At 36.4% G+C, this 19,366-nt stretch overlaps 1 protein-coding gene across 14 annotated transcripts in view; it reads left to right on the top strand.

Moving 5' to 3' along the window:
- SLC4A7 (solute carrier family 4 member 7) overlaps positions 1-19,366 on the top strand; it is a 551,990-nt gene that overhangs the window by 131,564 nt on the left and 401,060 nt on the right. For 5 of the 14 annotated variants that reach the window (XM_063452204.1, XM_063452197.1, XM_063452202.1 and 2 more), the window contains 7 exons: positions 871-1,122; positions 3,622-3,690; positions 4,671-4,844; positions 6,421-6,552; positions 7,733-7,756; positions 14,440-14,540; positions 16,404-16,511. In XM_063452204.1, coding sequence (XP_063308274.1) covers positions 871-1,122; positions 3,622-3,690; positions 4,671-4,844; positions 6,421-6,552; positions 7,733-7,756; positions 14,440-14,540; positions 16,404-16,511 — 860 coding nt within the window. Of the gene's footprint in view, positions 1-870; positions 1,123-3,621; positions 3,691-4,670; positions 4,845-6,420; positions 6,568-7,732; positions 7,757-14,439; positions 14,541-16,403; positions 16,512-19,366 lie in introns of all 14 variants that reach the window. The other 9 variants (XM_063452205.1, XM_063452203.1, XM_063452196.1 and 6 more) reach the window with 5 other exon arrangements.

Genomic DNA, 19,366 nt, shown 5'->3' with positions numbered 1-19,366 from the left:
ATATTAAAACAGTAGCCTACTAGTTAAGTCATTCTAGAAGTGGGACCATCGCCACTTTTTTTTTACAAGATGACATAAAACTTGTTGGTGATTGCAACCCATTTTTTATTATAAATATTATTTACTGCACATGTATTCCCATTTTTATACCCTTTATCTAATTAATAAATGTTATGTTTAGTTTTCGGTCTATAATCACTGGATCGTGTGGGCTTACCTGCAGCTTATTACAAGCAGTTTACAACATCAGTGCATCAGTGATGAACCCTGGCTTTCTAATAACAACATTCATGTTTGTTCTTGATAATCCAAACACATCACTGCTGATCCCTCAGACGTCTGCCACCAATCTAGAATTTCATTTAAATTACAAATGTAATTAATGCCGGTGTCCACTAATCCCCACTGTGTTCTTCTATTGACTTTGTATAGATGTTTGTTTGCGTGCATTGGTTTTGATTTCTTTGATACAGATTTTGAAACAATCACGATCACTGAATCCTTTGCATGCTTGGCTGCAGGTGACATGTCTGCAATAATATTCAGTCCAATGCTCATCTTCGTGGCATCCAAACAACTGATTATTAGTATACCACTGACATAATCAAACTAATATATAGTTACAATCAGATCTCCTACATAACTGTTTAAATATTTGTCATATTTGTTTTTTGGGTTGTATTTCCAACTTGTTTAAAATGTATTCCGTGCTTCATATATATTATTTTGTATCAAAAATACACGTATAACCTCCCTTTGTTATATCACCAAGTGGATTTACATCACTGTGTACTTTTGTATTTAAATAGGTATCTGTTACTGGAATGGTTTTAGTTAATTGTTTGTGTGCTTTTTTTTTTGTCTCTGCAGAAAGGTTGTGGCTATCATCTCGATCTTATCGTGGTTGCCATCATGCTCGGAATTTGTTCCATTATGGGGTTGCCCTGGTTTGTCGCTGCAACTGTTCTATCAATCAGCCACGTTAACAGCTTGAAAGTGGAATCTGAATGTTCTGCCCCAGGAGAGCAGCCAAAATTTCTGGGAATCAGAGAGCAACGAGTGACGGGTCTCCTGATCTTTGTTTTGATGGGACTTTCCGTTTTCATGACCTCTGTTTTAAAGGTAAGAAGACACTAGCTTATGTTGTCTCCATTTGTGTAATAGCATTTTGTGCATTGGGCATCTTAATTGTGATCTATTTTTGGCGCCTGTCCTTTTATGTTATACTGGGATGTGATCTTACTAATTATAGAGATACTCATGACTGCATAGGTTATGTGTTCCACCCATCTCTCGCCGTCTCTCTGTCTCTTGGCATCAATTTCTTATAAATGCAGCACTGCAAAAATCTGTAAGATCATCAATACAGTGACTGACATCAGGAAATGTTACATCCTCCTTTGCTGTCCAAATATATTTAATTTGTTTGTACAGTGTGTGTCTCCCTAGTATGCACCTAATCACCTCTCCTGTTAACACTGATGTCAGTAAACGGATAGAATGTATGGTATAGCAATCAGCTTATTCAGGAGTTCCATTCAACGCAGGTGGTTGAATTACATATCCAATAAATCTGCTAAACAGAGGTTTATGGGACAAGATCATATCCCTTAGACAGGAAAGGGGGCTTTTGATTGGTGGACCTCTCCTTGATGTGGGTAGAGCTCACCGTTGCTGCTGTTCTGCATGTTTGCTTTAATGTATTAAAAAGTCTTTTTACATTGTGTAGAGTGTCCTTTTAAATATATTTAAAAATAAATAAATTAACTTTTAGAATATTAGCACAAGATTGCATGCTTTGACATAGTAAGGTGACATACTGAGAGATACTCTGAATCTTTATGAAAGTTTTGTAAATAAAATAGCTCTGCAGTACTACTTAAACAGTAAAGGAATGTTAGAATGCTTAACATGTAAGAAAAGTTTGAGCAGATAAGCAAAACTAGGCAGATTTTATTATGAGCAAGAAATAAAGATCCGTTCTTCTTTACTAATACAATCTTTATTTCCATTAACAACCCTGAACATATTTAAACTGTCACTATAGTTACCAGAACCAGTAGAGCTTAATGTAGTAGTTTTGGTGTCTATAGCATATCCCTGCAGTGTTAGCACTGTAAACAGTGCCCTTTCAGAGAAAAAGCAGTGTTTACATTGCTGCCTAAGAACACCTCTAACTCTAGTGACAGTCATTCAGATGGCCACTAGAAGTGCTTCCTAGTCCATGAGGAGATGATGATTGGTTCAACACTGCATTTTGCCGCATGTGCACAATAGCCTACCAATGAGTTCCTATTGGAAAACATTAAATTGTCTGAATTCATCAAGATTGATAATCTCATCCATGGAGGCAGGGTCAGCCGCAGCGAGACTGGCACAGCTTGGCAGAAAAGATGAGTAAAATCATATTTTTACTGCACAGAGAGGGGACCGGTCACTTAAACAGCCACTTCAGAACTATAGTGTCCAGAATACACGTTTAAATTGGCACTCCAAGCACCACAAACACTACAGCCCGCTATGTGAACTGGAGAGTACCTCCCTTTAATGCTTAATTGTTTTTCTGTTCAAATGGACTTGCCATCTTTTGGTTAACATTTAGCAATATAACAAAATGGACTGTCTATATTTTTGTAGAAATAATTATTTAGTCCAATCTCATTAGATATTTTTGTAATATTAAACTGTAGGTTGCTTTATAGAAAGCTGTAGCTTTATATAACTATATAAATAACTATATAAATTTGCAAAAGTCCATGTTTCCCCTCTCGCTGGAAATACCTGTGCTAATATAAAATCGCCCCCAAAAATTTCAATAAGCAAATAATCTGGGAAAAAAAAAAAACCTTTTCTGGCTTCCTGGAATATATTAGGAAGTTTTAAGTATTTCTAAGCATTTGCGCAACTGATGGTTTTTGACAAGGTCCCAAATTATATACATGACCTTAGACTGGTGACCTTTTGTTAACTTTTTAATATTAGATGTATTAAAGTAAATTCCGCTGAACACCTGAGGAAGGCAATGCTTCTCCAGTAAGGAATTTATTATGATGAAGATTTCTGCGTAATAAATGTAATATGCCAGATTAAACTATTTTAATCGATTAATCGATCTATGAAATAATATGGCCTTCCCAGGGGATAAGAAGAACTTTATTAGAGCGTAAGATTAGGAATAATGTATTATAAAAGAATGCCTTTCCCTTATTTGGATTTTCAAAATCTGTCGATCATTGTTATAAGTTCTGCCTTTTTCTTTCACTGATCATTGTAAAACGAGGTGTAAAAACCAGGCAATGTTCCTGTTGTTCCTTCTGCGGTACATTGTGTACACTGGTATTACTGGATTGTCATTTCAACTGCTAAAAAAAACAGAGCACCCCATGAAAAATAATACCAGTGATATCTGATGTTCAATATTTAATTCAATCATGTAAATTTCTGTACTCCTAAATAAACATTTTCTGATCTGTAGAAATTCTTAAGCATGGTTAAGTGTAGCAAAATAGTATTATACATAGGTTGCAAATTGGTTCGATGTTTATATATATATATATATATGCCCAAATATATGTTACTTTTTACTAAGGACTATTTTTGTATTTGTCTTTATTATTTCAGTTTATTCCAATGCCAGTCTTGTATGGTGTATTCCTTTATATGGGTGCTTCTTCCCTGAAAGGTATCCAGGTAAGTTTGTTTTGTGCGGTGCTATTTATATTACCCATTAAATTATAAAGATTGTTTATATAAGTTGATTTTGTTGCCACCCAGCAGTACCCTCAGGCTTTTTCAGTTGTTTAGAAAGGAGCGTCCTGGTGTAGTCTTCCTACAGTCACAAATGTCCGTCCCTAAAATTGTTAGCAATTTTCTTGAACTTTATTGTATGCGGTTTCAATTGCCTTATCACGGCCAGTTGCCATTTTAATATGACACCACGTTTCTGTATATGGAAGATCGCCTTTTCTACTTTTAGCCACTATATTTTTGTGGACATTTTAAAATAATTATATGCAGGGAAAGCAACACAGTGGTGCACTTCTCCAATGCTCAGCTTGTCCATATGACTACTTCGTATGGCCTGGCACTATGAACAGAAGCCGGCATTAACTAGTGATGAGGCAGGAGAATTACATCTGCTTGGAACCAAGGGAATTACGGAGCTGGCATTGTTGTTACTGCCCCAGAAGTTTCAAGCTATTACCCGTTTTTCTCTCGTTTCAAAATGCAAAAACATGTGATCCCCTTAGAGGTCAGATAATAAATTGCATTCTGTTTTTCTTACACGCTTTATGAGTGAAAAGATGCTACTTTTTAAAATGAGCAAATAACCGAAACCTTAAAATATAAAAAATTAAAGTTTCCAGTGACAAATTACTGTCTTAGAGCATACTTGACAACAAGAGAAATCTCAATGTATCTTTCCTGGTAAAATATTTTATAAATAAATATCTTTTAATTCTTGGTCTCTATATAATTTTATTTCTAATTAAAGTTTTTGCACAACTTACTATATATTACGCATTTTTTATTATGTAATTGTACATTTTATCCATGTTTTGTTTACAAAAGAAGTCTAATTATAATGCAAAAAGTGCACTTTTGCAATGTATGCCTGATTATCTATGATAACAATTTTAGTAGCTACCTAAACTTAAATTTTTTTGTAGTTATTCGATCGCATAAAACTCTTCGCAATGCCTGCCAAACACCAGCCGGACCTCATTTACCTGCGCTATGTACCACTATGGAAAGTTCACGTCTTTACCGTCATCCAGCTAACCTGCCTTGTTGTCTTGTGGGTTATAAAACATTCTGATGCAGCCGTTGTATTTCCCATGATGGTAAATATCTTTCTGAAAGGTCTATGTTTGATATTTGCATGTAGCGGCCACACAGTTACAGAAATATGACATTAAATTAAAAAGACAAATGTTTTGGAAAGAAAAAGCAAACTGGACATGCAGTATCTCACATTGCCTAACCTGTAACTTGGGATGCCAATTGTGGTATTTGGGATCGTCAGCTGTGCATGCCATCACTAAAATTTCTTGAGAATGTGTATTGGAGGTAGACAACGTAGTGTGTGTGTGTGTTTGTTTATTTTCAATCTGTACATTACCTGGCCTTTGTGCTAGGTCATTACATTGCAGATTAAATCTGTATATACATAATGTTGCCTTCCACATATTTTATGGATGACTGGTTCAAGAAAAAACATTATTTTAATATAAACTCTTTGCTGACATTAGCTATATATTTAGGATTTGCTAATATGACACCATTTCTTGTTAATTTAAATCATTGTGCAGCAAGTTGCTTACATGTCTGTTTTTACTGTACAGCAGAAGTAACTGCAGTGATATAGAAAAACAAAAAAGTTATTCGTTATGTGCTAGCATTTGTTGTTGCAGTTATTACTTAATGGGACACCATATACATCCAGACAACTTCATCTTACTGAAGTGGTCTGGGTGCAGTGTCCCTGTTCTCTTAACCCTGCAATGTAAAACATATTTGCATTAAAAGATTAAGACTGCCTCTAGTGGCTGTCCAGCGTGTTAAAAATCCCCATAGGCATTGCATTTAGGCAATCGTAGACGCATCAGCTGACATCAGCAGAGGAGAAGCGCGACCATTGGCTCTGGAACCAGGTAAGTTTTAAAAGTATGTTTTAACTCATTTTTTGCCACTGGTAAGGTTGCAGGAGTGAGAGGGGGGCGCAGAAGACACTATAGTGTTAGGAATAGAGTTTTGTGTTCCTTACTCTATAGTTTTCCTTTAAACAAACTTCTCGTCACTTTTTTACAAATAGTGTTGTTAGGGTTAAATTGTTTCTATCCTGGTCCCCCCACAACAACAAAAAAAAGAAATAGCTAAAACTCACTTCTGTTTCGGTAACAAGACCTTGTTTTCACTCAGCCCAATCGTTCTTTGCTTATGTCCCTCCCACTACAGAGGAACATCCTGGAGGATGGGCTGAGGGTAGGACTTGAGGGTAGGAATGGCACTGGCTGTGCATGCTGACAGCAGACTTCCAATATGTGCAAAACTGGCATATGCTAACAAAATTCAAAAGACGCTGCCAGAGGTGGGGGTTACACCTCCGGCGAGGGGGAGGGTAAAACACTGTATGTCTACTCCAGGCTTCATAACCACTTCAACTTATTGAAGTGGTTGTGGTGCTCAGAGTATCCATTTAGAATTAGATATTCTGAGGTCTGCTACATTGCCCAAACTGGCTATTGTCTATTGGAGACAGATGTTTAGTAGGGCAATGTTTACTAGTGAGGAATTGTCCAGTGCTTGCTAGTTACTGTATATACCACAGTAATTGTTCCTGTTTTTTTTCCTGTTTTCACATCTGCAGTGGCATGATGCCCCAACAATTGTGTTTTCTTTTTTTTTTTTTTACTAAAGGTCCTTGCTTTGGTCTTCATTCGCAAGCTGTTAGATTTCTTTTTCACCAAAAGAGAGCTGAGTTGGCTGGATGATTTGATGCCTGAAAGCAAAAAGAAGAAAGAAGATGATAAGAAGAAAAAAGAGAAAGAGGTATGTATATAGACAGTAAGCGTGCATTGCATGTATATGAATGTATGTATATTGACTGAAGTATCTGTAGAATATATATTTATATTAATCCAATAAGAATTATACTTAGGAACATGTGGCTTATTTGGTCCCTACGTCCCTTTGAATTTTCAATGAATAGAATGACTATGGTCTCAATATTAGTGCTGAAAATGGTTTGGAATGTCCCGGGAAATTATCATATTTTAGTTTTGTATATATTTATGCATATTTTTTTTTATAAAATATGATGTGCAAAATCATTCTAAAATATATTCGCAATTTCAATCCAAGTATTTGCAACAATATAACACATTTTTCTCTTTACGCAAATAGCTGTGTCTGGCACAACTGTCAGTAGTGTTATTAATGACATGTACTTCTTTTACATAAAGGCCATAGGATGCTATTCTTTATAAAATGTTTATAGGTTTATATGCAGGTACTTATCATTGTTAAGATATCCTAGCTGTTTTTTTGGATTGGCCCCAAAAGTTCAAGAATTAACACTTAGTGATCAGACATTCGGAACAATGCATTCATTTCAGATGCGTGTGGTTTCCGACCTAGTCCTCAAGGTACAACAGTGTTCCAGATGTTGTCAGTTACTCTGTTAGAACAGAAATTGTAAATGCTGTGATCCTGGACTATCGCTGTGACCTGAGTAAGTGGTTTGGTTTGTAACCTTTTCTCTATACTGTCTACTCTGGGCGTCCCTGCATCATCTAGGATCATCCCATTATGACCAGTACCACCCTATTCCTGACATCTTTCGAGGCAGATGATCTACAAACTTACCTTGTAATACAGATATGTGTAAATAGTATGTTCGCAGGGGTAGGCAGCCTTGGGCACTCCAGATGTTGTGGATTACATTTCCTTTACTGCTCTTACAGACATAATGCTTGTAAAGCATCAGGGGAGAGATATATAGTCCATAAAATCTCAGCCAAATGTTATCGTCCCTTGATAGTTTGAATTAGGCGTTTCTGTTTCTCATATGTCTTGCACCCATGGAATTGTAACGTGCACGTTTGTCAATAAACAACATATTTCTTGCACTAGCTGTGTGTATAAGCTAAGTTTTCTAGAGGAAGTAAATTGGCTTTTGACCTTCCTCTTCCTCTCTCCTTTAAAAATACCTTTATCTTCAAAAAACAAGAAGATTGAAGATGACTTGCCTGAGGTATGTGTATTCTAGCCTACGTTGGGTTTGAGCTTGAGAACATTTATATTACTAAGAAATTTGTTCAACAAACCTTTTCTCGGTACTCCTCAGCAGACCAGATTTTCACATTATTCTTTAGAACAAGAGAGTTCATGACATTCTTTTTATAGGCAAAAACTGTTCTATAGTGCAAAGGTTGAGCATGTATCTGCTAATGCTGTTGTGCATTAGTCATGTTTTTTGCATTTAATATACTCATATGTGATGCTAGTTTGAAACTTTATATACGTTTCTTATGTTTGCAAACATCTCAGCTTTTATTGTAATGGATGTTATTGCATGTTGCTGTCCCCAAGCCAAATGACAAACAGTAGGTGTTTCCTAAGGCACTCTGTATTTTACTGAGAAAATACCGCAGAAATGAATGTGTGTGCTATGTAGAATGAGAACCAATGCACACAATATAAACCCTTAAAGGAACACCGTAACATTAGTAATACATATCCGTATTCCTAACGCTACAGTCCTGATGCCCGATATCATTTTGCACCCTATCTGTACAATAAAAAAAACAGAAACACATTATTCATCTTTTCTCCAGTGCCGAGTTTCCCTCGGGTTGAGTCATCCTGGCGTGCCTTCAGGATGACAGGCCAATCCATTGCACCTCATAGAGTTTGGGTTTTGGAGAATTAGACAGGGAAGGCAGGACTGCAGGCATTATAACAACTTCAATAAGATTATCTTGTTAAAGGGCCTCCAGTGTCCCTTTAAAACTATTTTATAGTAACAAACATATATGCAATAACACCACACACAATATATGTCTATTAACAAATGTTTATTACATTTTATGCTTATTTATTATAATTGTAATATATTTTCATTGTAAAATAAAATTCACAGAAAGTGCCTCCCAAAGGTTGTTCTTCTGCTCTCCACACATAGCGACCACAAGGCACGTGCTGTGGTTGCTATGCTAACTCCCTAGCAAACAGTGGTAGCTATGAGTATAGGAACGGGGTGACTGATGTCACTTTATTCAGAGACTGGCAAATTAAAAAAGTGAGCAGGAGGATCAAGGGACATAACGGAGGTGGGTATTACACAAAGATTAACGCTGAAACAGAGGTACAGTGGGCATTTCTCGAAAATGTACATTACATATGTAAAGTTTACATATACAATGTATATAAATCATAAATCTTTTTAATACATGACACGTGATTTTGGCTATATAAATAATCGAGTGACAGGTGTTATTTAGATCCAAATTGAATTCAGTCTTTATTTTCTAAATGTTGTATTCTTATTTTTCTGTCACCTTCATTCCATGTTTGTTGTGGTTTTTATAATCTCTTAAAATTAAGTATCAAAAAAGAATCATGCATGCGATATGGGGATTGTCTTATATTCTGCAGATTTTAGCTGTGGATTCTCAAGTCAAATCCTGTTCTGCAGCGATTCCTAGCATCACATGTGAATGCTATTTCTTGAAGGTCATCTTGGAGGAAACAGAACAATAAGCTTTTAGCTATTTCATGGGCTAATAAACAGACTATATAAGTGTAGTTGGTACAGTGTGTGAAACCACCAAATTCTAAACATTCTGTTTATTGAAAGTTTTTTTAAAACATTTCCCTAAATGCTCAATTTTTGGATTCATTAAACAGAATTGGAATTTGTACCACTAACTTGGGAAGGATGTGATAGAATTAAAAGGTTCATTAGCAACCATGTCCTATTCTCTTGGCTCTAAATAAACAATATAATATAAATTTTATGAAAAGATTGACTGTATATATGTAATTTATTTTTCTGTTTTTGTAGCCCTTCTGTAGTAACCAGCTGTCTCTCTCACATTTCTGTATTTTTACTAACTAGAATGTTTGTGTATTGTATTAATTATACTGTAATTTTATTTAAAGAAACAATTTGAAGTTAAAAAATAAATATATCATTAACGTTAGGTAGTATTGGTATGGTTTAATACACCCCCTAACCTATTATCTTTAAAAACTAGCCGTTATTCCAATGCTGGGTCAGGCCCAATAGAGCAGCTGCTCTGCTTTTAGTGAAGTAATAAGTTATGATGGCTTCTGTACAATCAAAAACTTCTCAAAAAGTAGCATCGAGCATAAAGCACTCTCCACCAATCAAATGCTTCTCATAGAAGGAACCCATTGTTTCAGAGCACCACTTCAGTGGCTATGAGCATGATCTCAGACAAATGTGAACATTGACAGTTCTCAATCTTTAAGAGGGACAGCTCTTTGCATCAAAAACACTTCATAAAGATGTAGTGGTGATGGTGCCTAGAGTGTCCCTTTAATAATGTAATACTTTTTTTTTTATTATGCAATTATGTTTGTATATGTAATAACTTTATAATGCAAAGTTCATTCTATTTTGCAACCCCTAATAGAATGCATTCTAACATGTATCAAACACATTACACAACTTATTACTTTAACAAAGGCAAAGATCATTTATAGTAGAGAAAAAAATCCCCAACTGTCAGAATTGCTGGAAGGGAGAGCAAAAGTCCAGCTTCCAACAAATATTAACAGGGGGTGTGCCCATACATAAGGGTATACAGCTCAAATTCCATGGTGTATACAATATCAATAAAAATAAAAAATCTTTAATAGAAAAGTCATAGAAAAAACAATATTAACAGTGAAAAAGGTGAAAAGCGGTGCTACCCATACTGGGTCTAGATCTTAAGTGGAGTCTAGCTAATATAATACAAATGTAGGGGGAACTTAGGGCAATTAGACCAATTATGTGCCTGGTATTCAATAAGTTGGAGAGACAGAGAGTGTGGGTTACCAAAAACCTGTATGTTTATTATTATTAGTACCTAGATTGTAAGGGAGATAAACACTCCTCTAGGAGACTAAATAGAGCATAAAGGGAGACAGTAAAATAATATATTATAAGCTGTCTTCTTATGGACTTAGTTCATATACTAATATCAAGTGCTACTAGTGGTAGGAGCAACCCTGAATAGATAAATATGATAAGAAATCGATTAACTCTCAGTCTGGAGTGTCAGATATCTTACACCTGTATCTGCAGCTACAATGGCAGCAAGTGTGGAGGTGATGAAAAAACACCTAAATCATCCACCACTTATAAGCAATAGCTAGACAGTATCCAAATAATGGATTATGCAGACAAAGATACGTAGTAGCAACAAAGGAGAGCTTATTAAATAGTCTTATAAGGTTGGTATAAAGCAAATTGGCTTGTTCAAGAAATCCCTAATTCTCCTGTCTCATAATCGAAATACGCTTATCCAGGTACCCTTATGTATGGGCACACCCCCTGTTAATATTTTTGGGAAGCTGGACTTTTGCTCTCCCTTCCAGCAATTCTGACAGTTGGGGATTTTTTTCTCTACTAATTATTGCTCTGGGTTATGCCCGAAGTTGTTGCCCATCTAGTCCTCTCTTTGACTCCAGGGTCAGATTTATCTCACTCTGTAGTCATTTTTCTATATTAAAGATCATTTATATTAGTATCCTGAATGGATTGCTATAAAAGGTACTAAAGCACATTTCTATTTATTTACTTGAGGACATTCCCTATGAGGAAAAAAATTAGTTGGCCTTTGTTTACCTGTGCAGGATACCATAATTCAACTTGGAATGCAGAATTTGTTATGCCATCATTGCAAACATGTTAAAACATCCAAAAGTTTAACATTAATATTAACAACATTTATAGAACAAATAGAAGAAAGACAGAGCACCAGGAGTCAGCCGTTATATTCAAGGTTTATGGAGTCTTATTTATCAGTGCTTTTATTTTTAGCTTACTTTTAAAACATGACATTTCACTGTCATTTAGCATTTTTATATTCTTAACCCCTTTTACATACCATACCTTTTCATTCATTTGACTATTCGTTCTCTTATTACTTCAAATTGCAGTTCTCCTTTCAAACTCAACGACATGTTTCCACATAAAACTGCAAAGGCTGCAGTTCAATATTATTATATTGTATTAGAGTTAGGGATCGACCGATATTGATTTTTTAGAGCCGATACCGATACCGATATCCAGTGAACTTTCAGGCCGATAGCCGATATAATTTGCCGATATTCTGTACATTTACCATTTTGGAAAATAAAAAACTATTTCTAAAGGTAAATGCACAAAATATACATGCCATGTGTAGTGGATGCAGTGTGTTTAGACAGGGGAGCTGTGTATGTGTGTGTAGTGGATGCAGTGTGTGTGTAGTGGATGCAGTGTGTGTTTGTATAGTGTGTGTGTATATAATGCAGTGTGTGTTTGTATAGTGTGTGTGTATATAATGCAGTGTGTTTGTATAGTGTGTGTGTATATAATGCAGTGTGTGTGTGTGTGTATAATGTAGTGTGTGTATATAATGTAGTGTGTGTGTGTGTGTGTGTATATAATGCAGTGTGTGTTTGTATAGTGTGTGTGTATATAATGCAGTGTGTGTTTGTATAGTGTGTGTATATACTGCAGTGTGTGTTTGTATAGTATGTGTGTGTATATAATGCAGTGTGTGTTTGTATAGTGTGTGTATATAATGCAGTGTGTGTTTGTATAGTGTGTGTGTATATAATACAGTGTGTATTATATATACACACACTATACAAACACACTGCATTATATATACACACACACACTATACAAACACACTGAATTATATACAGTGTGTGTGAGGGGGCATTTTTTATTAAAAAATATTTTTTTACATTTTTATATTCAATTATTTTTTTTATATATATATTTAATTATTATTATTTTTTATTTTTTGTTGTCCCCCCTCCCTGCTTGTTGCCTTGCCAGGGGGGGGGGGATATATTAATCCCTGGTGGTCCAGTGGCATTGGCTTAGCTGGGGGAGGGGAGGGAAGTGGGGTGGGCAGCATGCGTTTACTCACCTCCCAGCAGCTCCTCCAGCTCCCCAGTGTAAATCTCGCGAGACCCGCGGCCGTCAGAGCTGGCCGCGGGTCTCGCGAGATTTACACTGGGGAGCTGGAGGAGCTGCTGGGAGGTGAGTAAACGCTTGCTGCCCGCCCCCCCCCAGGACCGCCGGGCTTGTAATGAGCCTGGCGGTCCTGGGAGGTATTATCGGCAATATCGGTATCCCTATTGGCCGATACCGATATTGCCGAAAATACCGAATATCGGCCGATTATATCTGTAAAACCGATAATCGGTCGATCCCTAATTAGAGTTGTTTGAACTACAGATTACAAATTCTAATTAAAAAGTGTAATGTTTAATATTGACATAGAAACATAGAATGTGATGGCCGATAAGAACCATTCGGCCCATCTAGTCTGCCCAATTTTCTGAATACTTCCATTAGTCCCTGGCCTTATCTTATAGTTAGGATAGCCTTATGCCTATCCCACGCATGCGTAAACTCCTTTACTGTGTTAACCTCTACCACTTCAGCTGGAAGGTTATTCCATGCATCCACTACCATCTCAGTAAAGTAATACTTCCTGATATTTTTAAACCTTTGTCCCTCTAATTTAAGACTATGTCCTCTTGTTGTGGTCATTTTTCTTCTTTTAAATAAAGTCTCCTCCTTTACTGTGTTGATTCCCTTTATGTATTTAAATGTTTCTATCATATCCCCCCTGTCTCGTCTTTCCTCCAAGCTATACATGTTAAGATCCTTTAACCTTTCCTGGTAAGTTTTTTATCATGTAACCATGAACCATCTTAGTAGTCCTTCTCTGAACTCTCTCTAAAGTATCAATAAATATCCTTCTGAAGAGACATTTTTTATTTTGGTGGGGTTGAGTCCATCACTGTTTTCTTAGAACCTACTTTTCCCATTTATTTAAAAAAAAAAAAAAAAAAAATCATCACTGCCATGCTTAGCAAATGCTTTGTGATCTAAAGTACCAAACATGGGGCAATCACCAGAGAGATCAGTGACAGCTGGAGGAACATCCCATTAGTGAAACTCCTCTCCTATTACATTTTGCACCACCTTTTACAACAGAACATTTTGATAAATCATCTTGCTCCATCACTTTTGTTCTCGTTGGCCAAACTAATGAGTGTTTATTGGCATGAACATAGATCTTTCAGGGCTAAATTATATTGTAGTTGGTCATTTGTTAACAGTCTGCATGTTTTATCTATTTTAACATTTAATTGTGTTTCCTGTATATTGCAGTTGTTAGTTTTAATGTGTCTATTTCAAAGGCAACATTTATACTGCACTTGTGAATCCTCTGCATGTACCATTTCTATTGTGAAGTCACCAGATTAAAAAAACAATAATCAAATGTTACTATAGGATAGAGTGGAACAAGAAAAGAGAATTCACTGCATAATGACTATAGTAATAGTTATTAATGATTGTGAGCTCATATGGGCAATGCCCTCTTCACCAACTGTTCTCAGGTGTCATAAATGTTTTGTTTTGATTAATTAAATTGTGTTTCCTATTGTACTGCACTGTGGAATATGTTGGCGATATACAGAACAAATTGTAGCAGGCTATAGTGGTTATGGTGCTAAAAATGTGACCGTAGTCAACACAAACCTCTCTTTCATGTCTGCCTAGATAAGCATTATAACACCCACAGAGTTAAGAGCAAAGCCAACAGTCCTCCCCAATTTATACTGTAGTAAAAGTTTTGCAACCCTTGTAATAAACCAGCATTTTAACGGTTTCTGTCCTACTTTTTTCAGGAAGCGGAACGAATGCTTCAAGCTGATGACAGTGATAATTTGCACCTTGATTACGAAGGGAGGAATCTTCTCCAGATTCCAGTCAAGAGCCTGAAATACAGGTATACTCTCCCAGAATCGCCCATCAGTTTTTTGGTTTTTTATTTATGATTAATTAGTTACTGATTAGAGGGCTGAACAAGGGACAGAATACTCCCTGGGTAGTTCTTTCAGACTTGTTCTGCAGGAAGTGTTAATTTAACATTAACAGTGTTAATTTAACATGTCTGCCTCCAGGCTTAATATCCGTAATCCATAAATATAGGTTGTCTTTACAAATAATTCTCATGTCAAACTGTGTCAGAACATAAAGCAAACTGCTTGACATTGTAGTAAAAAAAGTTTGCAATGACAGGGTATTGAATAATGTGTATGTGTGTATATATATGCTTTTTAGCAGTTTCACTGAAATGCTAATGCAACCAAGGATACCATAAGACAAAGTAGGGACTACTTAAGTACAAAGTAGGGACTACTTAAATACCTAAGGTTGACAAATGGCAAAGTTCCACTGTCAACTTTTGTCCAATCGCAGCAGCCGTGCGGGTTTCAGGCATTGATCTAGGCCAGGGCATAGACCTCAATTTGTATTCTTGCGCATGCAAGTGAAGCACAAGGAGCTGAAGAGGGCTTGCAAAAGAAGATGGAAGCAGCCATGAGGGACAGCTTTAGGTAAGTAAAACTTAACTTCCCCTGCACCTTGCAGCCACCAGACCTACACCGGATCTGTCAATTTAGGGGTCTGCGAAAATATGTAACGAAAGTAACAGATCCACTTTCAGATAACTATTTCAACCTACTTACCATGAAACTCATATTTATTGAACATTAAGAGAAATGCATTCTGGTAAATATTGTGGGATAGAAGCCATACATAAAACAGAAAAACAGGTCAAGTTTGTGTCATTAAAAGTACCATCAAATAAACTCCAATATTTACTCGACTACTTGTGGATTATGCAACAATGGATGTCGACCATTACCATGTAAAGAAAGCAGTTGGCTACCCATAGTGTCACAATTTTTGTAACACCCGAGGAAGTCTCTTAATCACATGCAATTCACCAGATCGGGCTGGTAAACATAATGGCTCTTGAAAGTGTTGCTTCTGTGCATCAGAAAAGCACAAAATTGATATACTCCATACAAAAAAACACTTGTGCATCTTGTGTTTAATTGTTATTGCATGTCACCAAGTCACTAATAGCTAGTCCTCACTCTGCTGGTGATCTGTTAAATAGGAACCTATATTCCCCTCATTGGCCTTGAGCAAGTGATGATATCCACAGGTCAGGGGATAAGGACTATTGGGAAACCAAAAGTGACTGCAATCTATGTCTGGTTGACATCTTTCCCTCGGAACCAGACATATCAGACATATCCAGTGTATTAATCTGGAACACACACTGAGATCACCAGCATAGTGACAAGTTCTGATTTGAAGCATGTTATATTATAAGTTTGTTGTGTATTTGTGGATATGTGTATATATATATATTTACACACACACACATTATAAGTCTTTTATTAAAATTGTATGTTGGAAACGTATTTAAACAAAGAGTGTAACACATGGCTAACAATGTTCAACTAATAAGATTTTGCAGTATACATTATTATTGTCATGCTATCAACATGCAAATATCTAAAAATGAATTGTGCGTGTTGTAATGCTTACACAAACATGTGAACTAAGCATTGATATTGCAGTTCTTTTTTATATATGTATATAGATATATATCTAGAATATCTATCTATCTATATATATATATATATATATATATATATATATATTTATTTTATTCGAAAGTATTCTTATCAGGGGAACTACTGAAGAACACCACCTTCCATGAAGATCAAGCATATAACAACATTAATGCTTATGTAGAATTCCTTACTAACCTTGACTTATGTTTGTTCTCTAGCCTTGATCCTTCTGTTGTAAACATATCAGATGAAATGGCAAAAACCGCTCAATGGAAGGCTCTTTCAATGAATCCTGAAAATGCCAAAGTAACCAGGTCTAACCTGAGGTAGCTATAACAATTTTACCGATCCACTGTGTAATAGGCTTTCACTATGTGAACTAAATGTCATTCTTTTAAGATTGATTTATTGAAGGTGAAATCCTGATTTTTCATGGGGGGTTGGGTATAGTAACCTTTTTCCCCTTTTTCTCCCATGATTTTGGTAACTGGTTTGAGGTGAGAACGAAATGGTCCAGATAGTCATCCCATACCTTATAAGGTCAATTGTTTTTTGGTTCTGTCCTGTTTGGTAAATAACATAGGCATCCAATGTCAGCAGCCATAATAAGCCATCATAGGCATAGATTACCAGTTCTATGGAACTGTTCAATGGAAAGTCTGTTTTCTAATCATTTTACCCAGAAAAAAAAATCAAATTTAAGAACTGGCTAAAAATCATGCAAACCGCTGCAACAAAAATATTTAAGTTTTTTGCTTACTTTAATGATATTGTAGTTTAGTAAATATGATAAATATTAATATACATGGAATGCAGTTACAGGTACAGCTTAATCTAGTGATTCTGGTGTCTATAGCATGTTCCCGCACTGGCAGTGCAGCATTGGATTGGCTGACATCATCAAGATTGATGATCTCAACCATGGAGGCAAGGTCAGCGAGACTGGAGTGGTGTGGGAGAAAAGGTGAGAAACTGAGCTCGAAGGGGTGCCGGGGACCTAAACAGCCACTTCTGGACTATAATGTCCTTTAAAGAAACACCATAAATAATGCAACCTGCTCTAGGGGTTATGGTGTCAGGAAGCTGTTTGAAAACGTATCTGGGTCCCAGCAGGCAAGCCACTGCCTCCCCTGCTGTTCGTTCTACTGAGCTAAACATGGCCATGGAAGGCCACACTCAGTGGTTGAGAGTGTCAACTGAGAGTTTACAGTTAATGAACGTGGTCCTGCATAGTCAAGCTTAGCTCAGTAGCAGGGGCTTCCAGCAGCAGGACCTAGGTAAGTTGTTAAACCATTCTTAAAGGAACGCTATAGGGTTAGGAATATAAACATAGTCCCCCTCCTTGGCTGAGATCAGAAGAATCGATCATCTCAGCCAATCCAATTAGCGGGAGGCTAATGCGCAGACCCAACAAAATACTGCGTTGCGCAAATCAGCATCTCCTCATAGAGATGCATTCACTCAATGCATTTCTATGGGGAATATTCAGCGTTCCATTCAGAGTGTGGAGATACTGAACAAATATGCAGCACTGATCCAAGGAGCACCTCTAGTGGCCATCTGAGTGACTGCCACTGGAGATTTCCCTAGGCAGTAATGTAAACACTGCCTTTTCTATGAAAAATCAGCTTTAACGTTGAAAAGCCTGCAGGGACTGACTGTACTCACAAGAACTACATTAAGCTGTTGTTGTTCTGGTGATTATATTGTCCCTTTAAATGGATTGACTGTTTACTCTGGAAGGGTGCCAGGTCACTCCTGGCATTATAACCATTCCTTAACTAATAACCCGGTATCAGTATATAATCATTGAATGAGGTTAACTCTTCATCTGCTCCCTCTTTCAGTATAATGAGAGTTTACCTCTGTGCTTTTACATACTACTTCATAACATCATCTTACAGTCAACACATGTCAGATAAGCAAAAGAAAGCCCTCTAAAGCAAATTTTTCATTTTAACAAACATTAAACCCAAAATATTAATAACTTTTAAACAATGCTCTTACGTTATATATATATTATTTGATTTATTGTTTATAAAGCACCAACAAATTCCGCGCACTGTGCAATAGGTATACACACAAACAAGTAGTTGCAACTAGACAAGTTGAATGTACAGGAACAGAAGGTCCTGAGAGTCCGGCTCAAACAAGATTACATTCTGAGTCAAACATAAATAACATAGTCCTATTCTGTATAGTGTTCTAAAAACATTACTAATATCTCTTTGGATAAGTATATTGCTGGACTATAGTGACACCGTACACTAAAAATGTATTACTAAATTCTGCAGCTTGCATTTGTTTGTACCTGTTCTGTTTATAAAAGAGGGCACTTCCTTGTGATTTGTATTATTTCTGTTATAGTGTCAAAAAAGGCCAATTGTTCCAAATGCTTCTTTTTATACACAGACTTCTAATATGCTTTAACTTCCCAATGATACCACAAAGTGACTTTATCTCACATTTGAGAATTTCACTACTTGAGCAGATGTCCACAACATATTCTTGGTTATATAGCTATAAATACTTCTATAATTTATGTACACGCATATACTGTGCATTTTCTAAAAATGTCTAAATCATTAAAAGACGTTTCCGTATACTCTCAAAACACATAAGTTGTGCTTTAGCAGATATCAGCTTAACCTATATAAAGATGTTTTGTGCTGTATCATTGGTGCTATACTTACTTGCTTAAATATTTTTTGCTTTTCCATGCATTTTATTTTAATTTAATTCCATAGTAGCTTAATTAAAATAACCAAACTGTCTGGTAGTATGAAATCTGCCTCCTATGAATCCCATTCCTGAAAGACTTTGTTATTCTAAGTGCAAAATGCTATGTGATTGTCTTTAAGCCTTGGCCTTGTATGTAGTAAAGGTAAAACACTTAAAGGGACACTGTAGGCACCCAGACCACTTCAGCTCATTAAAGTGGTCTGGTTGCTGGGTCCCTTTTGCACTTAGTGCTGCAATGTAAAACATTGCAGTTCCAGAGAACTGCATTATTTACATTGCAGCACTAAGTATGCCATCAGTGGCTGTCTACCACGCTCTGCATGTGGACCTCCAGTGTCAAGATTTGTCCCGTTAGGAAAGCATTGATTCAATGCTTTCCTATTGGGAGGTCTAATGCGCGAAGCATTTGCCACGCATGCGCATTAGTCCCCGCTCATTG

The sequence above is a fragment of the Pelobates fuscus genome, chromosome 4, assembly GCF_036172605.1.
Source record: "Pelobates fuscus isolate aPelFus1 chromosome 4, aPelFus1.pri, whole genome shotgun sequence".
NCBI lineage: Eukaryota > Metazoa > Chordata > Amphibia > Anura > Pelobatidae > Pelobates > Pelobates fuscus.
Note: the sequence above shows the minus strand (reverse complement) of the source record. Positions and strands in the feature narration are given on the sequence as shown.